At 34.2% G+C, this 23,721-nt stretch overlaps 4 protein-coding genes and 1 non-coding gene across 7 annotated transcripts; 4 read left to right on the top strand and 1 right to left on the bottom strand.

The window, feature by feature from the left end:
• Positions 1–2,793: 2,793 nt before the first annotated feature.
• Positions 2,794–3,712, bottom strand: LOC108561045. 3 transcript variants are annotated; one of them, XM_017918933.1, is made up of 4 exons: positions 3,534–3,711; positions 3,384–3,459; positions 3,102–3,182; positions 2,794–3,043 (listed from the first exon to the last, which is right to left on the bottom strand). In XM_017918933.1, the coding sequence occupies exons 1-4, from the start codon at positions 3,615–3,617 to the stop codon at positions 2,808–2,810; spliced, it is 477 nt and encodes a 158-aa protein (XP_017774422.1). In that variant the 5' UTR covers positions 3,618–3,711; the 3' UTR covers positions 2,794–2,807. The 3 variants fall into 3 exon arrangements, with proteins under 3 accessions (XP_017774422.1, XP_017774343.1, XP_017774504.1); XM_017918854.1 differs by having other exon boundaries at positions 3,102–3,206; positions 3,534–3,706; XM_017919015.1 differs by lacking the exon at positions 3,102–3,182 and having other exon boundaries at positions 3,534–3,712.
• A 3,238-nt stretch (positions 3,713–6,950) lies between these two features.
• Trnad-guc lies at positions 6,951–7,022 on the top strand. Its single transcript has one exon. It is a non-coding gene; the product is annotated as a tRNA-Asp (tRNA).
• Positions 7,023–10,090: 3,068 nt separating this feature from the next.
• LOC108560963 (keratin, type I cytoskeletal 9-like) lies at positions 10,091–11,289 on the top strand. The gene is made up of 2 exons (XM_017918738.1): positions 10,091–10,147; positions 10,207–11,289. Exons 1-2 carry the CDS (start codon positions 10,133–10,135, stop codon positions 11,287–11,289), a joined length of 1,098 nt encoding a protein of 365 aa, XP_017774227.1. The 5' UTR covers positions 10,091–10,132.
• Positions 11,290–13,626: 2,337 nt separating this feature from the next.
• On the top strand, positions 13,627–17,997 carry LOC108560875 (nuclear pore complex protein Nup98-Nup96-like). Its single transcript, XM_017918625.1, has 5 exons — positions 13,627–13,641; positions 13,695–14,488; positions 14,809–14,818; positions 16,368–16,427; positions 16,685–17,997. Exons 1-5 carry the CDS (start codon positions 13,627–13,629, stop codon positions 17,954–17,956), a joined length of 2,151 nt encoding a protein of 716 aa, XP_017774114.1. The 3' UTR covers positions 17,957–17,997.
• Positions 17,998–19,496: 1,499 nt separating this feature from the next.
• On the top strand, positions 19,497–23,362 carry LOC108560790 (elastin-like). The gene is made up of 4 exons (XM_017918510.1): positions 19,497–19,511; positions 19,570–20,557; positions 21,900–21,904; positions 22,319–23,362. Exons 1-4 carry the CDS (start codon positions 19,497–19,499, stop codon positions 23,360–23,362), a joined length of 2,052 nt encoding a protein of 683 aa, XP_017773999.1.
• Positions 23,363–23,721: the final 359 nt, after the last annotated feature.

The following is a 23,721-nucleotide window of genomic DNA, read 5'->3' as shown; positions in this document are numbered from 1 at the left end:
ATGGGCCCCTATTTTTCGTATTAGATTTCTCTACTGTTTCCATTGTCAATGTATTTGAGATTTGTTATATTTTTTAGATTATGTAGAGATAGTATAAGTTAAAATTGATAATTATATATAAATATAATGTGTAACTATCATATTATTTATTATTTAGAAATATAATTTATCCAAAAACCTCACTCAATTAAAATGCTTTATTTAAATGAATGCAGTATTACTTGTAAATCCAATTATCTATATGTATAAATAAACAATCAACTAAATTAGATTTTTTTTTATTCATATACAATTAGACCAAGAATAAAAAAGATACTGTTCGGCTGCTTTTTTAGACATATAGTAAGCATTCAAAAAAGTATAGTCAACAAAGAAATTGTTATAGAATTATTATTAAATAATAATAGCATATCTGAAGAATAGATAAAAAAAAATCTGGTTGAGAATACAATATTATACCAATGTTTAATAGCAAATACTAACATTCTGGCTATTAACCTGATTGACTCAAGCATTATAGACCACTAGATTTAGTATATCAATTTAAGTAAATTATTATTAATTTTCAAAACCATAATAACATCCATCGAGTTTATCTAAATAATGTGACTCGTGTTTAAATTTACTTACTGTTCACATTAAAAAATATTGTTAATAAAATTACGACATGAAAAAATTCATAAACATAAGAAAAAAAAATATACGAATATCAAATATTTTATAAAGTACCATTTCTAGCTTTTTCATTTACAGACACAACTGCTATATCGTCTAAATTTTCCGTTTTTGCAATATTATTTTTTTTTATTGATTTACATGAAATAAATGAAACAATAATCTAATCCATAGTGTTATTAATATTTGACCTATTTTAGCAAAATATTTGGGCTTATTTCTGTGAAGACATTTTTTTTTTATATCTGGTTATATGGTTGAAAGTGCTAAAAACTACATGATCAAGACTTTTCATTGATGTTATATAGCAGGGGTGGCCAACTTTTGTGTACATAAGATCTACATTTTATCTTAAAAAAAGTGTCGCTTTCGACTTGTTGACTGCCCCTGCTATATAGTGATGATAGAAACTTTGTTGATACATGTAGGTAGTATAAAATGCTAAAATAATGTTTTTAGGCATTGAATTGAAATTATTTTTTTGTAATTACCCAGAATTCAGATAATGGAACATGTATTACTTCTATAAGTTTTAGTAGTTTTTTTTTAAGGATTCGAACTATATCCCGGACTAATATTTTCTAGGGAATCAATCACGCAATCAATAAAAGATCTTTATTTCTTTTTTTTTTCTTCTACCATGATGAGTCTCGTGAAGGTGCATCGATTTAGACTGGTTTATACCAATTAGCCATTTCATAAATCATTTCTTAACCGTATTAAATTCTTGTTGAAGGTAGTGTAACATTGCAAAATATAAAAACTACGCTCCTCCATAAAATCGTTTCATGAGGAGAGTCGAGATTCAACCGTTAGTGAAAACGGTTTTGGGTTCCGGGAGAGATGGGATTTAGCCGTCAAGAAAGACGGTAGTAGGCTTCTTAGAAGAGCAGAATAAATGTGGTGCTTTTGAGGAGAATAGAAAGAAAAAGTCACCCCTATCATGCCAGCAGGAAATAGAAGTTTTGTTTGTTATTTGTGTTAAGTGCACGATCGCCTACCTGACGAGTTTCAGTGTCTAGTTGCAATTATGAAGCTTTTGTATGATGTTATGATTGTTGTATGGTCTGCAAATGTTGGCATGTTTGTATTATCTGTTTTTGGTATATTTACAGAATATAAAATATATAAAAATATACCCAGGAACGTGCGGAAAGCCCGATCCGGTGTGACTCAGCTTAGTTTGTATTTTCTTTCCAATTTAATAAAAAAAATTTTGCATAGAGATATGATATTAACACGTTGGTGAAATGTTCGTAGAAAATATTTGCTTTTTCAATCCATCTTCTTGCCCATTCATTAGGTTTCTGTATAGGAGGATTTTTTGTTTGCAGATTTCGGAGCTTTTTTGTAGCCTTCCATAATGAGTAGTCTATGATTTCTGTGCGAGTTAATATATCTTTCTTCTATATTAAACTGTGGTTTAATTAATTTGAGTAGCAAAGTATTTATTTATTTCTCAATAATTTAAATTTCATTTATTCTATTATTTTAGATTTGTGTGTACAGTACTCTACCTTGTGGAATGCTGAATTTAGAGCACTTTGTGGAGCTGGTCACATTGGTCAATTTAATATGTTGCTGATCATTTTCTATCTTATTTTAATTGTATCTTTATTCTATTGATTCTATTTATTATATTGATCTTTATTCAAGAAATTAGCTATTTTCTTTTGAGTTTTATCATTTTATTTGCTTTTCTGTTAATTCTTATATTTTTATTAATTCATCGAAGTTGTTTCTTAATTGTTATAATCCATATTTTGGAGTTTGTTGACTATTTTTTTTAAAATAGTTAATATTTTGCAAGTATCATTTTGAGATGGTAATCGTGTCTAGTTAAGGCAACAATAGGAAATGAATTTATGTTAATGATTATCTCTAATGTGAGGAAATAATGGTAGTATCATTTTAAAATCTTAAGTTGGATTTGCTCTGTTTATAGTGTGTTCAATATTTTGTGAACGAATCATGGATCATTTCGATGAACTTGAAAATACTAAAAAATCTGTTTGAAGAATATTAATTTAAGAGAAAATATTATATATAGGGCAGTTATATTATGTTTTTTTCTTTTTGAGTATGTAGTATGATTTGTTAAAATAAATTTTATTATTATTATTTATATAATGTTAAACAATATTTTTATTAATGTTGGAAATAAAGTTCGACGACAGAATATCCCTTAGTTTGTTCTTGATCGCCGCCGAGTTGTGATTCAGTCCTCTGAGTGCGGTCAAAGCACCCTGCAAAGTGATTTGCGATTTAATTAATTCCTGTTCAGCAGTATTCAGAACATCCCTCGCTTTGGTGATGGTCTCAGTTGTGAATCCGTCTAGATCTCGATACAGTTGCTTGTTATCATCTTCTAGAGTAAATAAATTAGACAATAAAATAAAAATAGGATCAATGAGAGTATGGCTCACTTAATTTTCTTATTAATAAAGTTTCATAGGTCTTTTTAGGTTTATTCATCGATTTTTCTGCAGCTCGTGGTAGTTGATTTTCTGTTGGTTCATTCGTGTAAATAACTACAATGTTAATTAGAAATTTAAAAAAATTAAATCATGTTATGTCATAATACAGTTTTCATTCATAAATAGTGCTTTTTAAATAAAGAAATTAATATAGGGAACAATATATCATTGAAAGTACATACGGTTGCCTACATATTAGTTAGTTGACGTGTTTGTTTTATTGTAACCTACCTGTTTCTGAATCAGATTCGGAATCTTCTCCGGTTATAACTTCACCTTTCCTAGAGTTTGCCATTGTTGCTTGTACCTGTAATAAATATTTAACTTTGACGTGCTATGTTGATACGTTATCAAGTCATCGGATGGATTATAATCACTTACTGATAAAGATTCGGTGATGTTGATTGGCTCATCTTCACTTTCCGTTTCTGAGGCTTCTCCTCTGACCACCAATTTACTTTCCATTTCGTATTCAACTCTTGATTTGATAGAAAATTTTATAATGAACTTGCTGACCAATGTTTACATAAACATTGCGTGTTACGTTTCACTATACTGCACATGTGTTGTAGAAGTTGCCTGTTTGTAAACAGAAAATACTTTAGTATTTATAGAAATTATCAAATTATATTCAATATATAGTATTTAACAAAGTGCTTTATAAACTAGCTTTCTTAACATTAATATAACAAGACTGAGTGGTATTTGTCATAACAAGTATTTATACATGCATTAACTATATTTGTATATTGATAATAAATACATTATGGCAGCGGTTTCCAAACTGGGTGGCGCGGACTATGGTAACAATCATAACAATACAATCAATACAAATGTAGTAATTAATATTTTGCCATAAAGTAACTATAAAGATTCAAACAAATATAACTAAAGGATGCGTAACTTATTTGAGAAGAACCTATTTTATGGCTTCACTGAATTCTAATAAATTATACTTTTCAGGTTAAACATTTAAAAGAAATGTCAGACCCCCAGATAACTCAAGAAATGAAAAGACATGCTGTAATTGTTGCTTTAAAAGCTGATCGTGGAGATTTGGAAATATCGCGATTTCTGAAAGTCGCTAGACGAACCAACACATTATTTACATTGTGATCGTCAAGGACGTCACCCAGTTCTTCACCCTCGACTAAGCTAAGCTCCGATCATAACCCACTAGCTCTACACCTAGAGGACGCCCAAGACGACGAGCCCGTGGTGCCCACGCGCAGGTAAACTGGACTCAGTTCAGCGACATAGTCAACACCTTTCACCGGCCAAGTCCCAAATCTATCAACAGCCTCTACGCACAACACCCCGCAAAGAAGACAATATAACAACCTACCGATCGAACTTCACCAACTTATCAGAGAGCGAAGAAGGAGTACCAGGAGACGCCACAAACGCATTCTTAGAATACTCTCGGCTCATGTCCGAGCTGATCTGGATATTCTCAGAAACGACCGATGGCAGGAACATTTCCTGAGTCTAGTAGACGACAACAAGGCAGTCTGGAGGATTTCTAAAAGCCTTCGCAAGAATAATATGGCATGGTGTACTTGGACCAGGGCAAGGCGGAGGCCTTTGCTGATAGCCTGGAGCTGACCTGGACCACATCGAGCAAGTGCACCGAACTAACAGGCGCCACACCAGACGAACCAGCAACACACCAGACGAAGAAGCCATCGACCCAGTCACCCCCGGTGAAGTAAGAGCTATCCTCAAGCGGTACAAGCCGAAGAAGGCACCAGGCAACGACGGCATCACCAACCGAGTGCACAAAGCCCTCCCGCACAGATCAATGATGCACATCGTGGCCATTGTGATGACACGGCCATCCTGGTCCGACACTCCAGCGCACTGCATGTCACCAGGCTTTTCCAAGAGGCCCTGGACCGGTTTGAAGAGTGGTTCCGTCTATGGCGCATCGATGTGAATCCAGACAAGAGCACAGCGCTGCTCTTCACCAGAAGAGGACATCACTATCTTCGATAGAACCATCGAATGGAAGCCAGCGGCCAAATACCTGGGGGTCATGCTGGACAAAGGGCTCCGGTTCAAGGAACACACCGAGCGGGCTTCCATCAAGGCATACGGAATGCTGAAACAACTGTACCCACCCTCACATACGCAGCTCCGGCCTGGGCACATGCCGCAGCTAGCCACATCAGGAAGCTCCAAGTGGTCCAAAACAAGACGCTACGAATAATATTTGACGCCCCCTGGTATGTGCGTAACCAGCAGATCCACCGAGAGGCAAACATACCCACTATCTCCGAGACGATCAAGAGAACCCTCTGGTGCGAAGCGCAGTGGAATACGATAAGGACGATCCCACACGCCTCAAGCGACCGAAAACAATGATCGGCAGATAACATTGAAGTTAACCAAGCGTCAAAGCCAAGAAGGCATAGCTCGCACCAACATTTCAACTGACAGGCTCCAGTAGACTAAAGGGCACTAAGGGGCAAGTAAAGCGCTCTGACACAACGAGAACGCCAGAATTTGTTCAACGAGTTCAACAAACCATTGCATGATCCCAGAAAATCTATGCAAAAGAATTCCTTGTGTCGGAAGGAACAATTCGAAATGTTGTCTATGATGCGACTTTATGTCACAAAAGGCAATCGCTTAATCCGATCCAAGAGGCTATTAAACAAGTTGAAGAAGAAATTATCATTTGGTCCTATAAACTGTGCAACGTTGTAGAGGTCAATGAAAACCCCCATAACTCTAAAGATTCATTGAAAGATTCAGAGTAATGTCTGCTATGAATTAAAATAATTCAAGCTTGTCGGCAATTTAGATCTTGTATAGAGACAGTTATTAATGCTGACGGTGGTTTTATTAAATGATTTTACCAAAAAATATGTCTTTCAATTTTTAAATATATATTTTCCCGTCTATCGAAATCCCGACATTCGAAATCCAGAGTGTATCGAAATTCCGACGTTTGAAATCCCGACTATATCGAAATCCCGACTATGTCAAAATCCCGACTATATCTTATATTAATAAGATTATTAATTGTTGTTATTTATTGTTAATAACATAAGCTAATTTTATTATAGAATATTTCTTATTCTTAAGTTTTATAATGAATAAGTCAACGAAAAAAAAAATACAATAATAATTAATATTATTTATTGTTATTAAGAATATATAACAACAATTATAAATTGGGCCAAAAATATTTTTTTCAGTATCCGTTTCAGAAATTATAATAATAAAAGTCACTGTCGGGATTTTGATTGTCGGGATTTCGATACACTCGGGATTTCGAACGTCGGCCTTTCAATAGACGGTTTTTCGGTTGTCGGTCTTGCGATTGCCACCGGACAGAAGATACCTTTACCATACTTATATTTGAAATGAAAGTATGTTTGGTTGCGGATTTACCAAACAAAATTATTCTGGATAGCGTTAAAAAAATATATTGAAAAATGCATTGACAAATAATTGATGCATAAGTCTTGATTTGAATTGTGGTTATTTCAATTAGAAATTTCTATTTAATTCAAATCTTGCGTTAATTTTGGGACACACTTATTAATTATTTACAACTATTGTTGAGAAATTTGTAAACTATTTTTTAAATTTTAAATGCACCTCCAGCCAGAGGGTTTACTTAATACATTTAGCTATGTATTAACGATAAATATAGTGAAGTTTGTCTGCGTAATAGTTGTAATACCTGTGAGGTAAAATAATATATTGTTTATTTACCTAATTTGTACTTAGGTAAATAAACACTATACTATTTTGTACTTATTATGAAAGAATGATACCAAATACAAGTCCTCGGTAGTATAGTGGTCAGTATCCCCGCCTGTCACGCGGGAGACCGGGGTTCGATTCCCCGCCGGGGAGGGTTCTTTTAAGTATTTTTCATTATTATTTTAAATAAATTATATATGTTATTAAAAATGTTTATGTGAATTGTAAGCAATAAAATATAAATAACAACAAAATGTACTATTATAAAATTATTCTTATAATCATAGTTTTATTAGCAAGAATCAAATGTTGAGTAAACCTTATAACCCGATCATTGATACCACGTAATCTGCAAACAGTGTTCTATAGGAACTGTGTGGAGGATTATATGAAAACAGTGTTATAAGAAACTCAGAATCAGTACAAATTAGATTGATTTTTTGTTTTATACAAATCAAGTTCCCATTTCAAATCATTCAAATTGAAATTGTCATTCTATTCTTTAACAATATTTTTGTCTTCCAATGCATTTGATGTAGATGTAAGAATTAATTCGAAGAGACATCTAAAATTTATTAAAACGTATTTTTAAAAATAGAAAACCAAAAGAAATTCAGGAAAACTTATACTAAGGTCTAGAGAAAACACGTTCTTTCGCATGAAAATCTCGCCAAATCAACTTTTTTGACATGCATATAATTAACTGTGCTTAAGCTTTATGGAGTAATGAGTTGGTTAAACCCGTCGATTGCTCAGGGAAGTGGATTGAATAGAAGCAACAAGCTTATCATCTATAAGAGAACCTGTACTTTATCAACGTGGTATGGTTGCTTTATCATCTATAAAAGCATAATGAGACTTATTTTAATATACAGAGGTCCAAGTCAGCTGTACCAAAACAAATGCTAGGACACGACGACAAATGGCTTGCACAATGAAGCAAACGTACTTAAAATGAAAGATTACATCTTGCAACGATTTTATGAGACGAAGCTAGAAAATTATTTCAATCCCACAATATCTACAATAGTAGATATTGTGTAGATAGCGTCTATTTTTTAAATGTTGTAGTTGTTTTGTGTTTGTATTTACCTCGCATTTTTATAGTTTGATTGGTTGCAAATATGTAAATGAGCTGATCCTATGCGGAATTTAACATATTTATTGGTATAAATTAACTATTAGACGATTTGTTTTAAAATTTATGTATTAAATAAAAAAACCGATAGAAAGTTCTCAAATAAACATATTCTCAAGCATGCATATGATTACATCACATCATCTCAAAGAAGAGCTTAATCGATAATACGAATTGGAATAATTTAGTACATGTTATTGATCTTATTTAGTTGAATTATAGAACATAAAATATTTAGATTAGATTTTTGTTCTTACATAAAATATGGGTTTTAAAGTACAATTAACAATATATATTCTATTAGTGCAATATTTTTTAATTTAAAAAGCTATCCAATTTCCATACATCTAGAACTTCCCAGTTTTCTGACTAAAAACACTCATCTCGACGTTTTTCAAGCCTTAAAAAGTACTTTTTTTGCTATTCATGTATTTTTTCAGATATCTTAATAAGTGAAAATAATCTATTTTTTAACGATTAACAATTGGACAATTTTAATTACATATGAGCTGTCCATCAAATTGGTATTGCAAATGGTAAAAAATCATAATATGTCACTATATTTTTTCATTAAAATTGATTGTTTTTTAATGTAATTTTGTAATGTTTGTTTTCATATTATTTAGATTTAAAAGAAATTAAGTAATATAATACTTATAATAAAAATATTTGTAATTATATGAATTAAATAAATCAGTGAAATCTAGACGTTTAGTGAGCAAATACCAAATCAGATTGGAAAATCACCCTAATATTCTATCCATAAACTTGCTAGACTATAGTGAAACCCCCAATAGACTAAAAAGGCATAACACACTTGATCTCCCTTTTAGAAAGTAGAATACAATATGGATATTATTGTGTTATTATTGAATATATTTTTAACGGAGATCGTGAACCCAATTTGGATTGTGTAACAAACGTATTTAATAAATAAAATAATTTAAAAAAAAAATCCCAAAATATTTATTATCCTTCATAAAAAAATACGGATGAAAAATGACACAATAAATCTTCTGCGGAATACAATTTTTGTGGAGCGAGGTCTTCTTCTTCTTGGAAACAACTCTTCAATGAAATTCGATCGTGGAAAGTACAATTTATTATCCAGAAAGTGTCGAAACCGAGGCAAGGACCGCCCGGCCCTTGGCTTTCACAAAGAAAAAAATCAATGAATAATTATGAAGAAACATTTTTATGAAAACGCTAATTTCTAAATTATTTATTTATTATCAATATCTGTTGAGTGTAATTAAATTTTTAGAGTTTTTTTTCTCATCAAGCAATCATTTATTTTTAGTGAAAGGTCAATTAATAGGCGTAAATCGGCAATAAAATATCTGGGATTAAATTCAATGTAGTAAAAAGAGAAATTATGTTTTAAAGCGCCGACGAGTCTGGTAAATGCACGTAGATTTGTTACAATCTATTTTCGATATGCGCCTCATATTAAGTCATTGTAAATATTAGTAGGTTATTTTTTAGCGATCCACTTTCTCCAGAAAAGAAATAATAACACGACCATTAAATCTGTGGCCATATAGAATGTTAATTTTAAAAAAAAGTATTTTATTCTAAATTGGATGCCGAAAGAGGATTATATACATATTTTTTGAATTTATTTTTTTTATAAATAACTATTGAAATTTGAATAATTCAAGCAGATGGACGTCCTTCACATTTCAAAATCAGGAGTCAAAATTCGGGAAATTTACCGATTAAATCGTAAATTACGTTTCATGTACATCTTTTTATTCGAGGAAAATCGTTGAGATTGGTTTAAATTGAAATGTGGTAAAAGCGTTGGAATGTTTTTACTTTATTTCGTAAGTGTAACGAACATTCAAGAAATGTAAATTGAGATGTTGGTGCTTGCAATTAACGCATTTAAAATCGATTCCGCAAAATGTGTTATTAGTAAATACGTTAAGGACTTTGTTCCTTGTTGCGACATTGGTGAGCGTTGCAGAAATCTGTCGTCGGACCCGTTGGTGCGGTTACAGCTGCGATGGACGCGGATGTTCGGATGATCCTAAAAATCTTGTTTCAATGCCAGTCCACTTACTATATAAAGCACCGGCAGATCCCATGTCGGCATCATTTGCTCAAGTCTCCAAACAGAAGTATGAGGTCCTTTGTGGTAAGTTGCATGGAATATGGTAACTTTTAAGTTTTTGCTAATGTACATGACGTTTTCAGTGCATCGCTGTACTTGCGCTGTGCGTGAGCGCAGTCATCTGCGGGGATGAAAAGAAGGAAACCCCTAAAGATAAACGGTCTATTTACCATGGAAGCGGAGTTGGTTCAGGAAGCGTAGGCGGCTACGATAGCGGCTTCGGAAGCGGAGGAAGCTATGGAGGCGGCGAAGGATTCGGAGGCAGTGCTGGATTCGGAAGCGGCGGCAACTACGGCAGTGGAAGCTTTGGAAGCAGTGGAAGCTTCGGAAGCAGTGGCGGCTATGAAAGCGGAAGCTTCGGCGGAAGCAGTGGTGGATTCGACGGTGGCTTCGGAGGAAGCTTTGGCGGCGGAATCGGCGGAGGAATTGGTGGTGGAGTTCACAAGCAAATTGTTACCGTCACCAAGCAGGTGCCAGTTGCTGTTCCACAACCCTACCCAGTCACCATCACTAAGAGGATTCCAGTCGGTATCCCACAACCTTATCCAGTTCACGTACCAAAACCAGTACCGGTAGCTGTTCATGTTAAAGTACCAATTGAAGTACCAAAACCATACCCAGTCCACATCACCCAGCAAGTTCCAGTCAATGTTCCTGTCTACGTCAAGGTTCCACATCCAGTGAAGGTTGCCGTTCCAGTGCCAAAACCATACCCAGTCGAGGTCATCAAGAAAGTCCCAGTCTCCGTGCCAACCCCAATCTACGTTAAACAGCCAATCTACACCCATACCCACTCTCAAACCACCAAGACCTATGGCGCTCCAATCTACTCCACTGGGCAGTCCTTCGGTGGATCATCTTACGGTGGTTCCTTCGATTCCGGTTTCGGTGGCTCTTCTGGAAGCGTCGGAGGCGGTTACAGCAGCGGAAGCTTAGGTGGTGGCTACAGCAGCGGTAGCTTAGGCGGTGGTTATAACAGCGGTAGCTTAGGCGGTGGCTACAGCAGCGGCGGTTTGGAAGGCGGTTACAGCGGTGGTAACTACGGCAGCGGAAGTTACGGCGACAGCTCATTTGGCTCCTCTGGATCCGGTTACGTCCCAAGCACCCACGGAGGTATCTCCGGAAACTCCGGTTACAACTCATACGCTTCCAGCTGGAAATGGTAAATCCGATTAATGTAAAATACCTTACAAATTTTTACTTTCGTATATACCTTTTTTTTGTATATAAAAAATCAAGATAATAAAAGATAAACAAAATTAAACTTCGTTTCATTACCTAAATTCCATGATGATTGGGATTGTATATAACGTAAGTCCACAAAACACATTTCAAACTCAATTTTATAAAGTAAGTATAAAATTGATTGTTCAAGTAGAATTTGATAATTTTTATATTAGTTGGCTTAACTAATGAATATATAAATGTTTTGTGTTGATTCATGTAGAAAATTCAAAGATAATATTATGCAATCTGATTGACAAAAACTATATCTTGTTATAAATCATAATAAACAACTAATAGTTTTACTTATTTTTAATGGTTATTTTAATTTTATTGAATCGTATGAAACCAATTATTAGATTATATTAAGTCTAGTAACAGATCTTTAATCATTGATTAATTAAACAAGAGATTTTTTTATATAGTTTAATTATATATGTTTTAATTAGTATAGTAAAAAGTTAAAAAAAAAGTATTGTATGAAATTCAGTTCTCTAAATCCGTCGAAAATATGAGAAATATTTTTTATAACGTTTAAATACAAATTAAAAGCACCGTAGATAGTTATTAATTAATTAAATCAATACTTGTAACTTATAAAAAAAATCATTTTTTGCGAAAAATTGAACCACAGGTCGTGGTTCGATAGAAAATGTGTACAGATCGACACCGGTTTCGCTAAGAATAACCTTTTTTAAACGAAGAAAAGAAATTATGAGGTTCCATGATGTTTAGGATTGTATACAACGATAGAGAACAAAAGAAATTTCAAACTCAATTGTGCTTCAAATTGATAGCCCAAGATCAATTTCACAATCATCTCATTCCCTGGCTTAAGAAAATATTGTAGTATTTATTCATTTTTTATGCAATCTAAAATTGAATGTATTAAGTGTTATATTTTGTTTATACTCAATTTATTTGGTAATTCATGTAGAAAATTGACAAATATTATTATGCAATCTAATAATTATTCAAAATTTTAATACACAACTGATCTTAATAATTTTAAATCTTTGGGAACAGATAATGTAAATTTATATATTAAGTCAGTTACATAACTATTATCTTAGTTAAATTATAAATATAATACAGTTTAAAAATTGAGATTGGCAGTCAAATTTTAAGAAATATCGAATCAAATTATGTTTTTTAAATTATGGGCCTATTGCCACAATTTCAGAATATTAACGCAACTTTTCAATAGCCCTTTAATTTAGTTTTATTCTTATTATATTATTGTGTTAAGTTTATAATTTGTTTCTTACAATAAAATAATATTTATTGTAACAAACTAATGGAACTTTCTTTAAGCGCATAAATTAATATATAATGTGCGTTCTTTTTCGGATTTCCGGATTTTAACTCGTATAGTGAAACAATTTTCCTTATATAAACTAATGTAAAATACGATAATGCGTTCCATGTCGAAAAAAAGTATAACTTGGTCTCAGAGACATACAAATGTTATTAAAATTTTCACAGAAAAAAATCCCAAATAACACATAAAAATACAAATAATATGTGAACACAAGTTTTCAAAACGATGTAGCAAGCGCATAATCTGAGACTTCTCCTTTCCTCGTCACTCGTTATGCCAAATTGCTCGTTAAGCGAGGTTCCACTGTATATATATTTCTATCTAAGTCAAATACTATTCAGATGAAAGTTGTTGTAAATAGTACTTATTGAAGATTGAATCATTATTAGTAACATTCATACACAAAATTAAGAATATAAATAAATAGAAATAGAAACACCTTGACTCAATAAAGAAGATTATAGAAATGCAATTCCAATAACAAGTGTAGGAATTTATGTAAAAAATCTGTTAATATCAATTCTTTTTATAATTTTGGAGATTTATTTATAATTGTACTTGAAAAACGGTCTAAAACATGATCGATTTTAATTTAATTTAAAAAATGATGTCAGAATAAAAAACATTTCTGTAAGTGCTTAATAATAGATAAATTATTCCCTTTCTTATAAGAAAGAAATAACATACAATAAATTTAAATTGTGGTGTTGGTAATTGCAATTATTACATTTAAAATCTATTCCGTAAACTATGTTATTGGTAAATACGTTAGGGCTTTTGTTCAATGTTGCGACGCTCATCGTTGCGAAAATCTGTTGTCGGACCCGTTTGTGCAGTTACAGCTGACGCGGATGTTCCGATGATCCAAAAAATCTTGTTTCAATGCCAGCCCACTTAGTATATAAAGCATCGGCAAATCACATATCGGCATCATTTTCTCAAGTATTCATACAGAAGTATGAGGTCCTTTGTGGTAAGTTCAATAACATCTGTTGATTTCTTTTGGTAATTAATTGACGTTTTTAGTGCGCCGCTGTACTTGCCCTGTACGTAAGTGCAGTTATCTGCGGGGATGAAAAAAAGGAAACTCCTAAAGATAAACGGTCCATTTACCATGGAAGCGGGTTTGGTTCAGGAAGCGTGGGCGGATATGATAGCGGCTTCGGAAGCTATGGCGGCAGCTACGACAGTGGAAGCTTTGGAAGCAGCGGAGGTTTTGACGGTGGCTTCGGAGGAAGCTTCGGCGGTGGAATTGGTGGAGGAGTTCACAAGGAAATTGTTACTGTGACCAAGCAGGTGCCAGTTGGTGTTCCACAACCCTACCCAGTTACCATCACCAAGAATATTCCAGTCGGTGTCCCACAACCGTATCCAGTTCATATATCAAAACCATTCCCGGTACCTATCCATGTTAAAGTACCAGTTGAAGTACCAAAACCATACCCAGTGCACATCACCCATCAAGTCCCAGTCAATGTTCCAGTCTACGTTAAGGTTCCACACCCAGTGAAGGTCGCCGTTCCAGTGCCAAAACCGTACCCAGTGGAGGTCATCAAGAAAGTTCCTGTCTCGGTGCCAACCCCAGTCTACTTTAAACAGCCAATCTACACCCATACTCACTCCCATAGTACCAAAACATATGGTGCTCCAATTCACTTCAGCGGACAATCCTTCGGTGGATCCTATGATTCCGGTTTCGGTGGCTCCAATGAAAACGTCGGTAGCGGTTTCAGCAGCGGTGGTGTTGATGGCGGTTACAGCGGAAGTTACGGTGGCAGTTCTATTGGCTCCTCTGGATCTCACGATTCCAGCTGGAAATGGTAAAACAGATAGAAATGAAATGCTATATCATTTTTTTACTTTCGTACATACATTTTTGTAAATAAAAGATCAAGACAATAAAAAAAATATAAATAACCTTTGTTTCATTACCTATATTCAATCATTATATAACTCAAAAATGTTCCAGAAGAAAATGAACTTCAAAGTTATGTTTAGTAAGTCGTCGAACATACGATTTACTAAACTATACGATTTGTAAAGTTGAACATTACAAATTATTAATACAATTGTATCAATCGCGCGTCGTCTCAAGAACAGTCGCACAATCTGAAGGAAATATTGTTTATTCATTTTTAAGCAATCCAAAGGTGAATATATTAAGTGTTTTCTCTTGTTGATAAACAATAGATTTGGTGATTCATATAAAAAAAATAAGTTTGTATGTTTAGTGTATGTTAAGTGTAGTAACATAATTACAATATTTTTTGAATTAAACAAGAGATTAAATTTGAATCATTATATAATAATATTGGGTTGGTGTATAATTATCAGGCATTTTTAAACAATATTTATTATGAAAATAGAAACATAATAATTCTACAATAACAGCTTCACACTTGCAAATAATATTTTTATTAATATAGTAAACAAAACAGCAATTTTTATTACCAAAAAACGCGTCTACAAAAACGCCTATTAGCCAGAATTACACATCTCTAAATATAAATAAATAACAGAATACAAGTTATAATCCAAAATCAATGAAAAGATAAATAAAAATATAATTGTAAACTTAAACCGTACTTTTCGGTTCATAATACGCACCTTTTTATATAGAAAAGTAGACTTAAAATTGGATCATCCCATTAATTTGGGTCTTATGGTAAAAAGCTAGATGAATGTTTATTTATATATTTAGAAAATTATGTAGACTTTGAAGACTGATATTCTTGTATGATATGACAATATGATCGCTGTATAAAAATCTACAATTAAACACTTATATTCTCATATATAATAGAATTCTACAGACAGAATGACTCTTTGCACCAGTTGACTTTATATTTTATTTTTGTTTTGTATTTTTATTGTTGCAATAAATATTATTATTTATATTAAATTAAAATTATGTTTAAAATTCAGTTATACTAATTTTCTCCAATGTCTTTGAATTATTTATTTGACCAATCTTCCCCTTTTCAGAAAACAGTAACTCATTGCCTTATTTTCTACAAATTTGCAATATATAATTTCTTAAAAACAATATTTAAAAATAAATATATAAAATAAAGAAATTTCAAAGATTGTGAATGTCATTATGTTTCTTGACAAATTCAATTAGCTATCTTTATATTATTTTGAGTATGTCCTCAATAAATATTAAGCAATATTTAAATTATCGTCAACACATATATGAGCACGGAAATGCGAATTGTATTTGGTGTGATGACAAACAATATTATTATTACAGTTTCTACGTGAATATATTTTTAATGTTTTACTTTGTAATGTAGTTAATTCTATTCTTTCGGTGTTTTCAAATAACTTAAAAATCATAAGACATAATGAACGAAAATCAAACAAAATGTAACAAAATCAATGAAAAGAAATATTTCCCAATGGGAAATTACCAATTGCTTTCACCATTTACATACATCGCGCTTGTGGTCGTTATGTTTTAAAGTTTCAATGTCAAATGAGTGACTATTAGAAGTGCAAACAACGGCTCTTCGGCAAACTTGCTCTACAGTGTATATGTGTGCTTGGGATTTTCGTGGCCTTTATGTACATCTAATGTGTATGCGAGATGTCGGGTTGGTGCTAAAAATTAGTGAAATCTTCGAATTTTCGAACATTATTGATATTGAGAATCAATGTTGCGTGTCTGCTTCTGCGGAGAGGATCACGGTATAAAAGACCGTCCGGATAAGTAACACATCATTAAGAACTTCTGTCCACAACATGAGGACCTTCGTAGTAAGTACATTAGATTTTTCATGATTTAATTGTGATTAGTATTACAAAATTATATTACTGTTTATTCAATTTAATTGTAAATATTTATAAAAGACGGAAAAACCTAATAGCCCTAACGTTTCTTAAATATTATGATTTTTTAAATATGTTTTAATTTTCTATTTTTTAATGTGTGGCTTATAATAAATAGTTTTTGTTTTACTAATTTGTATTCATTGGTAATGTTGATTTTATTTCAATATGTATTTTATTTTCAGTGTATTTTAGTGGCCTTGTGCGTTTACGGTGTGAGCTGTGGTGAATCCTCTACAAAGGAGAAAAGATCACTTTTATTAGGTAAATTGGGCGGTTATGGAGGCGGACATGGAGGATTCAACGGTGGCGGTTATGGAAGTTACAACAGTGGTGGCTACGGAGGATACAATGGCGGATACGCGGCTGGTGGCTATGGAGGATACAATGGTGGATACTCGTCAGGTGGCTACGGAGGGTATAACGGTGGATACGTAGCAGGAGGCTACGGTGGAGTTGGCTATGCTGGTGTAGGTTACGTAAACGGCGGTGGATACGGAAATTACGGCGGAGGCTATGGCAACGGAGGCGTGGTGACTGTAACTAAAAAGATTGCCGTGCCAGTACCGCAACCCTATCCCGTAACAGTAACCAAAACAGTTCCCGTTCCAGTCGCTGTAAAGGTGCCTGTTCACATCCCAAAGCCATATCCAGTGACGGTCACGCAGCAGGTTCCGGTTAAGGTTCCTGTTTACGTAAAAGTCCCTCAAACCGTCCGTGTTCCAGTCGAAGTACCCAAGCCGTACCCCGTGGAAGTCATCAGGAAAGTCCCGGTCTCGGTCCCAACTCCAGTCTACGTTAAAGTTCCAGTCCACAGCCATACCTACACTACTCTTGGTGGAGTTTCCACAGGTGGTTATGGAGGAAGTTACGGAGCTGGATACGGCGGAAACTACGGAACGGGATATGAAGGAAATTACGGAACAGGATATTCTTTGAACTCAGGATCTGTAAATACTGGAACAACTTACGCAGGAAGCTACGGAGCAAATGACGTCAGTGTTGATACGTCAAGCAGTTATGACAGTAATGGCGGATTCGATGCTTCCAGCTACAATAATTATGGTAGCGGATATTCTGGCGGCGTTACCGGATCCGTAACAGGTGGATATTCTGGCGGATTGTCTGGAGGTTATTCCGGTGGTTTATCTGGAGGTTATTCCGGTGGTTTATCTGGAGGTTATTCCGGTGGTTTATCTGGAGGTTATTCCGGTGGTTTATCTGGAGGATATTCCGGTGGTTTATCTGGAGGATATTCCGGTGGTTTGTCTGGAGGATATTCCGGTGGTTTGTATGGAGGATATTCAGGTGCTGTAAGTGGAGGATATTCTGGTGGTGTAAATGGAGGTTATTCTGGTTCCACTGGCATTACCGGTACAGGCTACGTCTCGAGTGCATACGGAGGTCTCAACGGAAACACGGGTTACAACACTTACGCTTCCCAATGGAAGTGGTAGTTTGAAATGTACCCGAAATTGATTTTTTTATACAATTTTAATCGAACTTATTATTATAAATGTAAATAAATAATACACTTAACACATTAATTGAAATAAATGATAAAAATACAATAATTATTTCCAAATTATTTCTTCACTCTATATCAGTGTTTCGCAACATTGTGGAAATTTGATTGTTAAGCGCGGAAATTCGAAAATGGATACATCTAGAGTTGAACTGTATTGCGTAATGTGTATGTTACGTACGGGAAACAAGAATTTTTGAAAGGTTTTGGTGGGGCATGGTACGTAAAAGTTTGGGAACCACTGCTCTATATCATCCAGAATATAATTTTCCAAATAATTTATAAAGTAAACAATTTGCAGACATATGAATTTCCTCAAGTTTGGTTATGGTTTTATTTGAAATAATATATATATATAAACAACTTGCATATACATATATATTTCCATATACATTTTAGTGCCTTAGGTTTATCAACTTTGGTTTCGGTTCTATTTAAAAAATAAATGTAAAAATATATGAAAGAAAATGCATTTCAATATTCATTCACTCTAGTGCTTTGTCAAGTTTGGTTTTAGTTATATTTAAAAAAATACAAATGAACAATTTGCAGAAATATGTATTTACATATCAACATAGAGCTTTAGACTCCACAAGATTGGGTTTGGTTCTATTTTGAATCGAAAAAACAACCGTTAGTTTACATTATAATTCAAATGTTGTTGCTAAAAGAAATATCGGTTAATATATCTGTGTATAACTTACTACACTTTTTTATGCACTGTATAGTATTGTTCAAAAAATCTGTTTTTTTTTCCTTTAATTTGCATTTTTTATCGGGCTGATACCCTTGATAATATCGAAACCAATATATTTTAGTTGAGAAATTCTCAAACCTACACGATTCTTACATTTCTTGAAACAAACTATAGCAATACTAGATTTACGGATCGCATTCGATTATTTTTTATAAAATGAAAAAAAATATACTGAGATTCGACTTATAAATTATATTAAATAAATCGAAAGTACGAAAGACGAGGACCGCTTCCATATGTGTTACATTGTTATGTAAAAATAATTATTTTAGTAATTAGGGTAATTTAAGTTAAAAGCTAAAGTAATTATAATATAAACAATTGAAAATTGTAGTTTTGAATCGAATTATTGCTCAATATTTAATAATTTAGCTTTCTAAAAATTTACATATTAAAATTATATTAATGCATTTATTGTTGCAATTAAAGTTAGCATCAACTAAAAATGTCGATTTTGGTGATTAATAAAATTTTTAATCTCTATATATTGAAACTATACCTCGAGGACTATTCTGCAATGAAATTATGTTAATAAAAATCAATAAATCTTTTGAAGATGTATCCGCGTGAAATTTTTCGGTTTTATGTAAATCGGAAGAAGAAATTTGGAGAAATCGGATATTCGTTTGCTTATCTAAATGTCGGATGCATTGTATATAAGGATCTACCGGTCAGAGGTAAACATCACTAACATCTTTGAGCACTCACATTTAACATGAGGATCATTGCGGTAAGTTTGTATTTGTAGAATTCGTGTACCGTAAATTTAATTGCGTTTTCTTTGGCAGTGCTTTTTGGTAGCCTTTTGCATCGGTAGCATAAGATGCGGAGGAGTTCTGGTTAAAGAAAAAAGGTCAGTTTTTCATGGTGGTTATGATGGTGGACACGGATATAGTTATGGCGGTGGACACGCATACGGTTATGGAGCAGGACATGGACATGGATATGCAAGTCATGGATATAGTGGAAGTCATGGCGGATACATAAGTGGAGCATACAAAAGTGGAAGTTACGGATCTGGATATGGAGGTGGATACGGAGGTAGATACGGAGGTGGATACGGAGGTGGATATGGAGGCAGTTACGGAGGTGGATATGGAGGCGGTTCCAGAGGTGGATATGGCGGTAATGGTTTAGGTTATGGAGTGAATGTCTTGATTACCAAAGACATCACCGTGCCAGTTGCCAAGCCCTACCCGGTGCCTGTAATTAAGAAAGTACCAGTTCCAGTCGCTGTTAAAGTGCCTGTGCCAATCTCAAAACCGTACCCAGTGCCAGTCCATCAGGAAGTCCGCGTAAAAGTACCAGTATACTTTAAGGTCCATCATCCAGTACACGTACCAGTAGCAGTACCAAAGCCATATCCTGTGGAGGTAGTTAGGAAGGTGCCAGTTGCCGTTCCAAAACCGATTTACTACAGACTTCCAGTTCATACTCACACACTAACTACCATCGGTAATATTGGTGGAGCTGGGAATATAGGTTTTGGAGGAAACTTAGGAGGTGAATACGGAACTGCCATTGGCGCTGCAGGTGCAGGAATTCCAATTGCAGGTCTTGCAGCTGGAGGAAGTTTCGGAGTAAATGCCGGCGTAACAAAAGCTTATTACAAGGGGTCCTCAGACGTTCCTACCTCGAGCGCGTACAATGGATATTCGGGTACTGGATATCTTGGAGGAGGTATTGAAGGTGGATATGACTCTGGTCATCATGCTCTTGCCAACTATGTCACTGCTGGATATCGCGATAGTCATACCTATGCATCAGAAACTAACTGTTAGAGGAGTCAAACCAAAAAGTTAAATTAGTTTTAACCTCATGTTCATTGTTTGTAAATAATTTATCCATATACATATTAAATATATATTTGTTAAAATTACTTATTTTTGTTTACATATTATTAACAATGTCCTTTCTTATATTTATTGCACATACTTTTCTTTTCTTTTGCAACAATGTCAGGAAAAATGTGTTAAAAATATCGATTACAACGTATACAAATATATATAAGATACACATATGTTATATTTATATACTAGTGGTCTCAAACTCATATTGCATCGTATAATTGTATCGTACAAAGTCACGGACATCTTTTTAATAAATTGAAAGTGTATGTCAGCATAAAATAATAAAAACAAAGTCCCAACCAATTCATTCTATATATATATATTTTCTTCAATAGCAGTCGTGAACATAAGCTCAGTCCATACCCTTAAAACTATAATCAATTATAAATGGAATCGATATATTGTTCTGATGATATTTTATCGATAATTACAAAACATTTCATTGCCTGATATTTATGCAAATTATGCCAAATATTTGAAGAAATAATAAATTATATCCTTTACTATTCTTCTATAGTCTATCTTCTATTTCCGTGTTTGTTCTTCTTCAAAGATTAAAAAAATAAAAAATAGTGGCAGAGGATCTTGAGAATGTTCAGATTTTAAATGATTGAGTAAAGATTTGGCAAACATTTGTTAATAACAATCGGAAGATGTGATTTCCAATTTGAATTGTAAATTTAATAAATAGGGAAATTTCGCGACTTTACGCCTGACACGACATTCTTGAATTAATTTTACTCATCTTTAGTAGAATTTTAAATGCAAAATTTAAAATAAAAATAGATTTATATTATTATTATTATTAATGACCTCAATTATGACTAAAGGGTTAATGACCGAAATCTTTTAGAGAAAATTTATATTTTTTATGAATGAAATAAAAAAATCTATATTCAGTTGCGAAATAGAAATTTATTGTTATTCAGCCCAAGAATTTAAATAGACTTTTCTAATGTATGCAGTCAGAATTGACGGTAGTATTTATGCTGCCTTGGAAAAGATAATAATTTATCCCTCTACGTAAAATGATTTTGTAAACATTTAAGAAAATAAGTTTGCTTTTCAACAACACCCTATATGCACTCATATTAATAATATTGATATAAAAATTGTGATGTTGTGATGTTTAATTCATTTTGTTTAATAAATTATAAATGCTAATATGCTAAATATTAATATTTTTACAATATGGAAAAATAATTATGTTTTTCTATTTAAATTTAAATTGTGTTAGTTGTCCGTACTTCCAGAATGTTGATTGATAGACAAGGTACATGAACTGACTTAGAACTATTGTTTTAGTTTTTTTTTTATATATATATATATTTAAATATTTCACAATATATGTTTGGAATTAACAAAAGGAGGAGTAAGTGTGTTTTGGAAAGGATATTTGTGTATTATGTGAAAAGAGATATGCATAACAAAACATTTGGAAAAATTTTACGTTATGTAAATCGAAATCCTATGCGGAGAGATTTGAAAAAATTGGTGAAATCGAAATGTTCTGATGCATAGAGAAATCCAGGTTGAATGTCAGTTTTCAAGGTATAAAATCTCAGACAAATTCGAAAATAATATCATTCGCATCCCAGTCTCAAGTCAAGAATGAGAGCCTTCGCGGTAAGTGTAGACTTTCTATTGTTTCTATGATTGAATTCTAATTTTTTTGGTTTTGTTGCAGTGCATTTTGGTAGCCCTCTGCGTCAGCGGCATTAGCTGTGGAGAGTCTTCTTCTAAGGAGAAGAGATCCATCATCCATGGAGGATTGGGCGGTTACGGCGGTTACAGCAGCGGAGGCTACGGAGGCGGATATGGAGGTGGATACGGTGGAGGATACGGAGGTGGATATGGTGGAGGATACGGAGGAGGATTTGGCGCAGGATACGGAGGCGGCTATGGAGGTAGTTACGGCGGTGGTTACAGCAGTGGATTAGTTGGAGGATACGGTGGCGGATTCGGTAGTGGAATCGGAGGTGGATATGGTGGTATCGGAGCTGGCTTTGGAAGCGGCATTGGCGGTGGTTTCGGAGGCGGAATTGGGGGTGGTCTTGGCGGAATTGGTGGCGCAGTAGTTACTGTTACCAAGCAAGTTGCCGTTCCAGTACCACAACCCTTCCCTGTTACCGTTACCAAACCAGTGCCAGTTCCTGTTGCCGTTAAGGTACCAGTCCACATCCCGAAACCATACCCAGTTGCCGTTCCTCACCCCGTCCCAGTCAAAGTACCAGTTGTCATTAAAGTGCCTCATGCCGTCCCATACCCAGTCAGCGTACCAAAGCCATACCCAGTCGAAGTGATCAAGAGGGTACCAGTCTCAGTTCCAACCCCAGTTGTTGTTCCTGTCCACACTCACTCTCATACTACTGTCGGTGGTGCCGGAATTGGTGCCGGCATCGGAGGTGCCGGTATCGGTGGAGCCGGTATCGGAGGTGGTTTTGGAGGAGCGGGTATTGGTGGAGCCGGCATCGGAGGTGGTTTTGGAGGAGCGGGTATTGGTGGAGCCGGCATCGGAGGTGGTTTCGGAGGAGCTGGTATCGGTGGAGCCGGTATCGGAGGCGGTTTCGGTGGATCCGGAATCGGAGGTGGATATGGCGGTAGCATAGGAGGTGGACACGGTGGAATCGGTGGTGGATACGGTGGATATCACGGTTCCGGTTACGTCTCCAGTTCTCACGGTGGCATCGCCTCCGGTTACAACAGTTACGCCTCAGGATGGAAGTGGTAAACCATCCGACATGAATTATGCATCCACATTTTTTGTACATATATAAATTTCACAAATTAGTCATTAAATAAATTACCCATTTTTGTTCTACACTTGCTGTTCTTTCACTTTCACACCCATGTCTACAATATTGAACACACCTGAAGCATCAATTGCACTAATACTTATATTATTTATATAAGTATGGATGTGCGTGACATAGAGATTTTAAGATACTGAAACAAAATTGATGTAATATGTGACGCAATATTACCAATATTATACTATAATTTTTCACGTGCATTTTTTACGACCCATAAAAAGGTAACTGGTAAAAAGATGTGATTGTTCATATTTGAATTATTTGAATATTTACATTT

The sequence above is a fragment of the Nicrophorus vespilloides genome, unplaced genomic scaffold (genome assembly GCF_001412225.1).
Source record: "Nicrophorus vespilloides isolate i.1.1-1 unplaced genomic scaffold, Nicve_v1.0, whole genome shotgun sequence".
NCBI classification, from domain to species: domain Eukaryota; kingdom Metazoa; phylum Arthropoda; class Insecta; order Coleoptera; family Silphidae; genus Nicrophorus; species Nicrophorus vespilloides.
Note: the sequence above shows the minus strand (reverse complement) of the source record. Positions and strands in the feature narration are given on the sequence as shown.

Excerpts from the sequence above, each read along its gene's own strand:
- LOC108560875 (XM_017918625.1), top strand. Across the intron at positions 16,428-16,684 it reads ACAACATGAGGACCTTCGTA|TGTATTTTAGTGGCCTTGTG; the intron begins GTAAGTACATTA and ends TTTTATTTTCAG.
- LOC108561045 (XM_017918854.1), bottom strand. The coding sequence starts at position 3,617 with ATGGAAAGTAAATTGGTGGTCAGAGGAGAAGCCTCAGAAACGGAAAGT. Across the intron at positions 3,460-3,533 it reads ACATCACCGAATCTTTATCA|GTACAAGCAACAATGGCAAA; the intron begins GTAAGTGATTAT and ends TATTTATTACAG. Across the intron at positions 3,207-3,383 it reads CGAATCTGATTCAGAAACAG|TTATTTACACGAATGAACCA; the intron begins GTAGGTTACAAT and ends TTAACATTGTAG.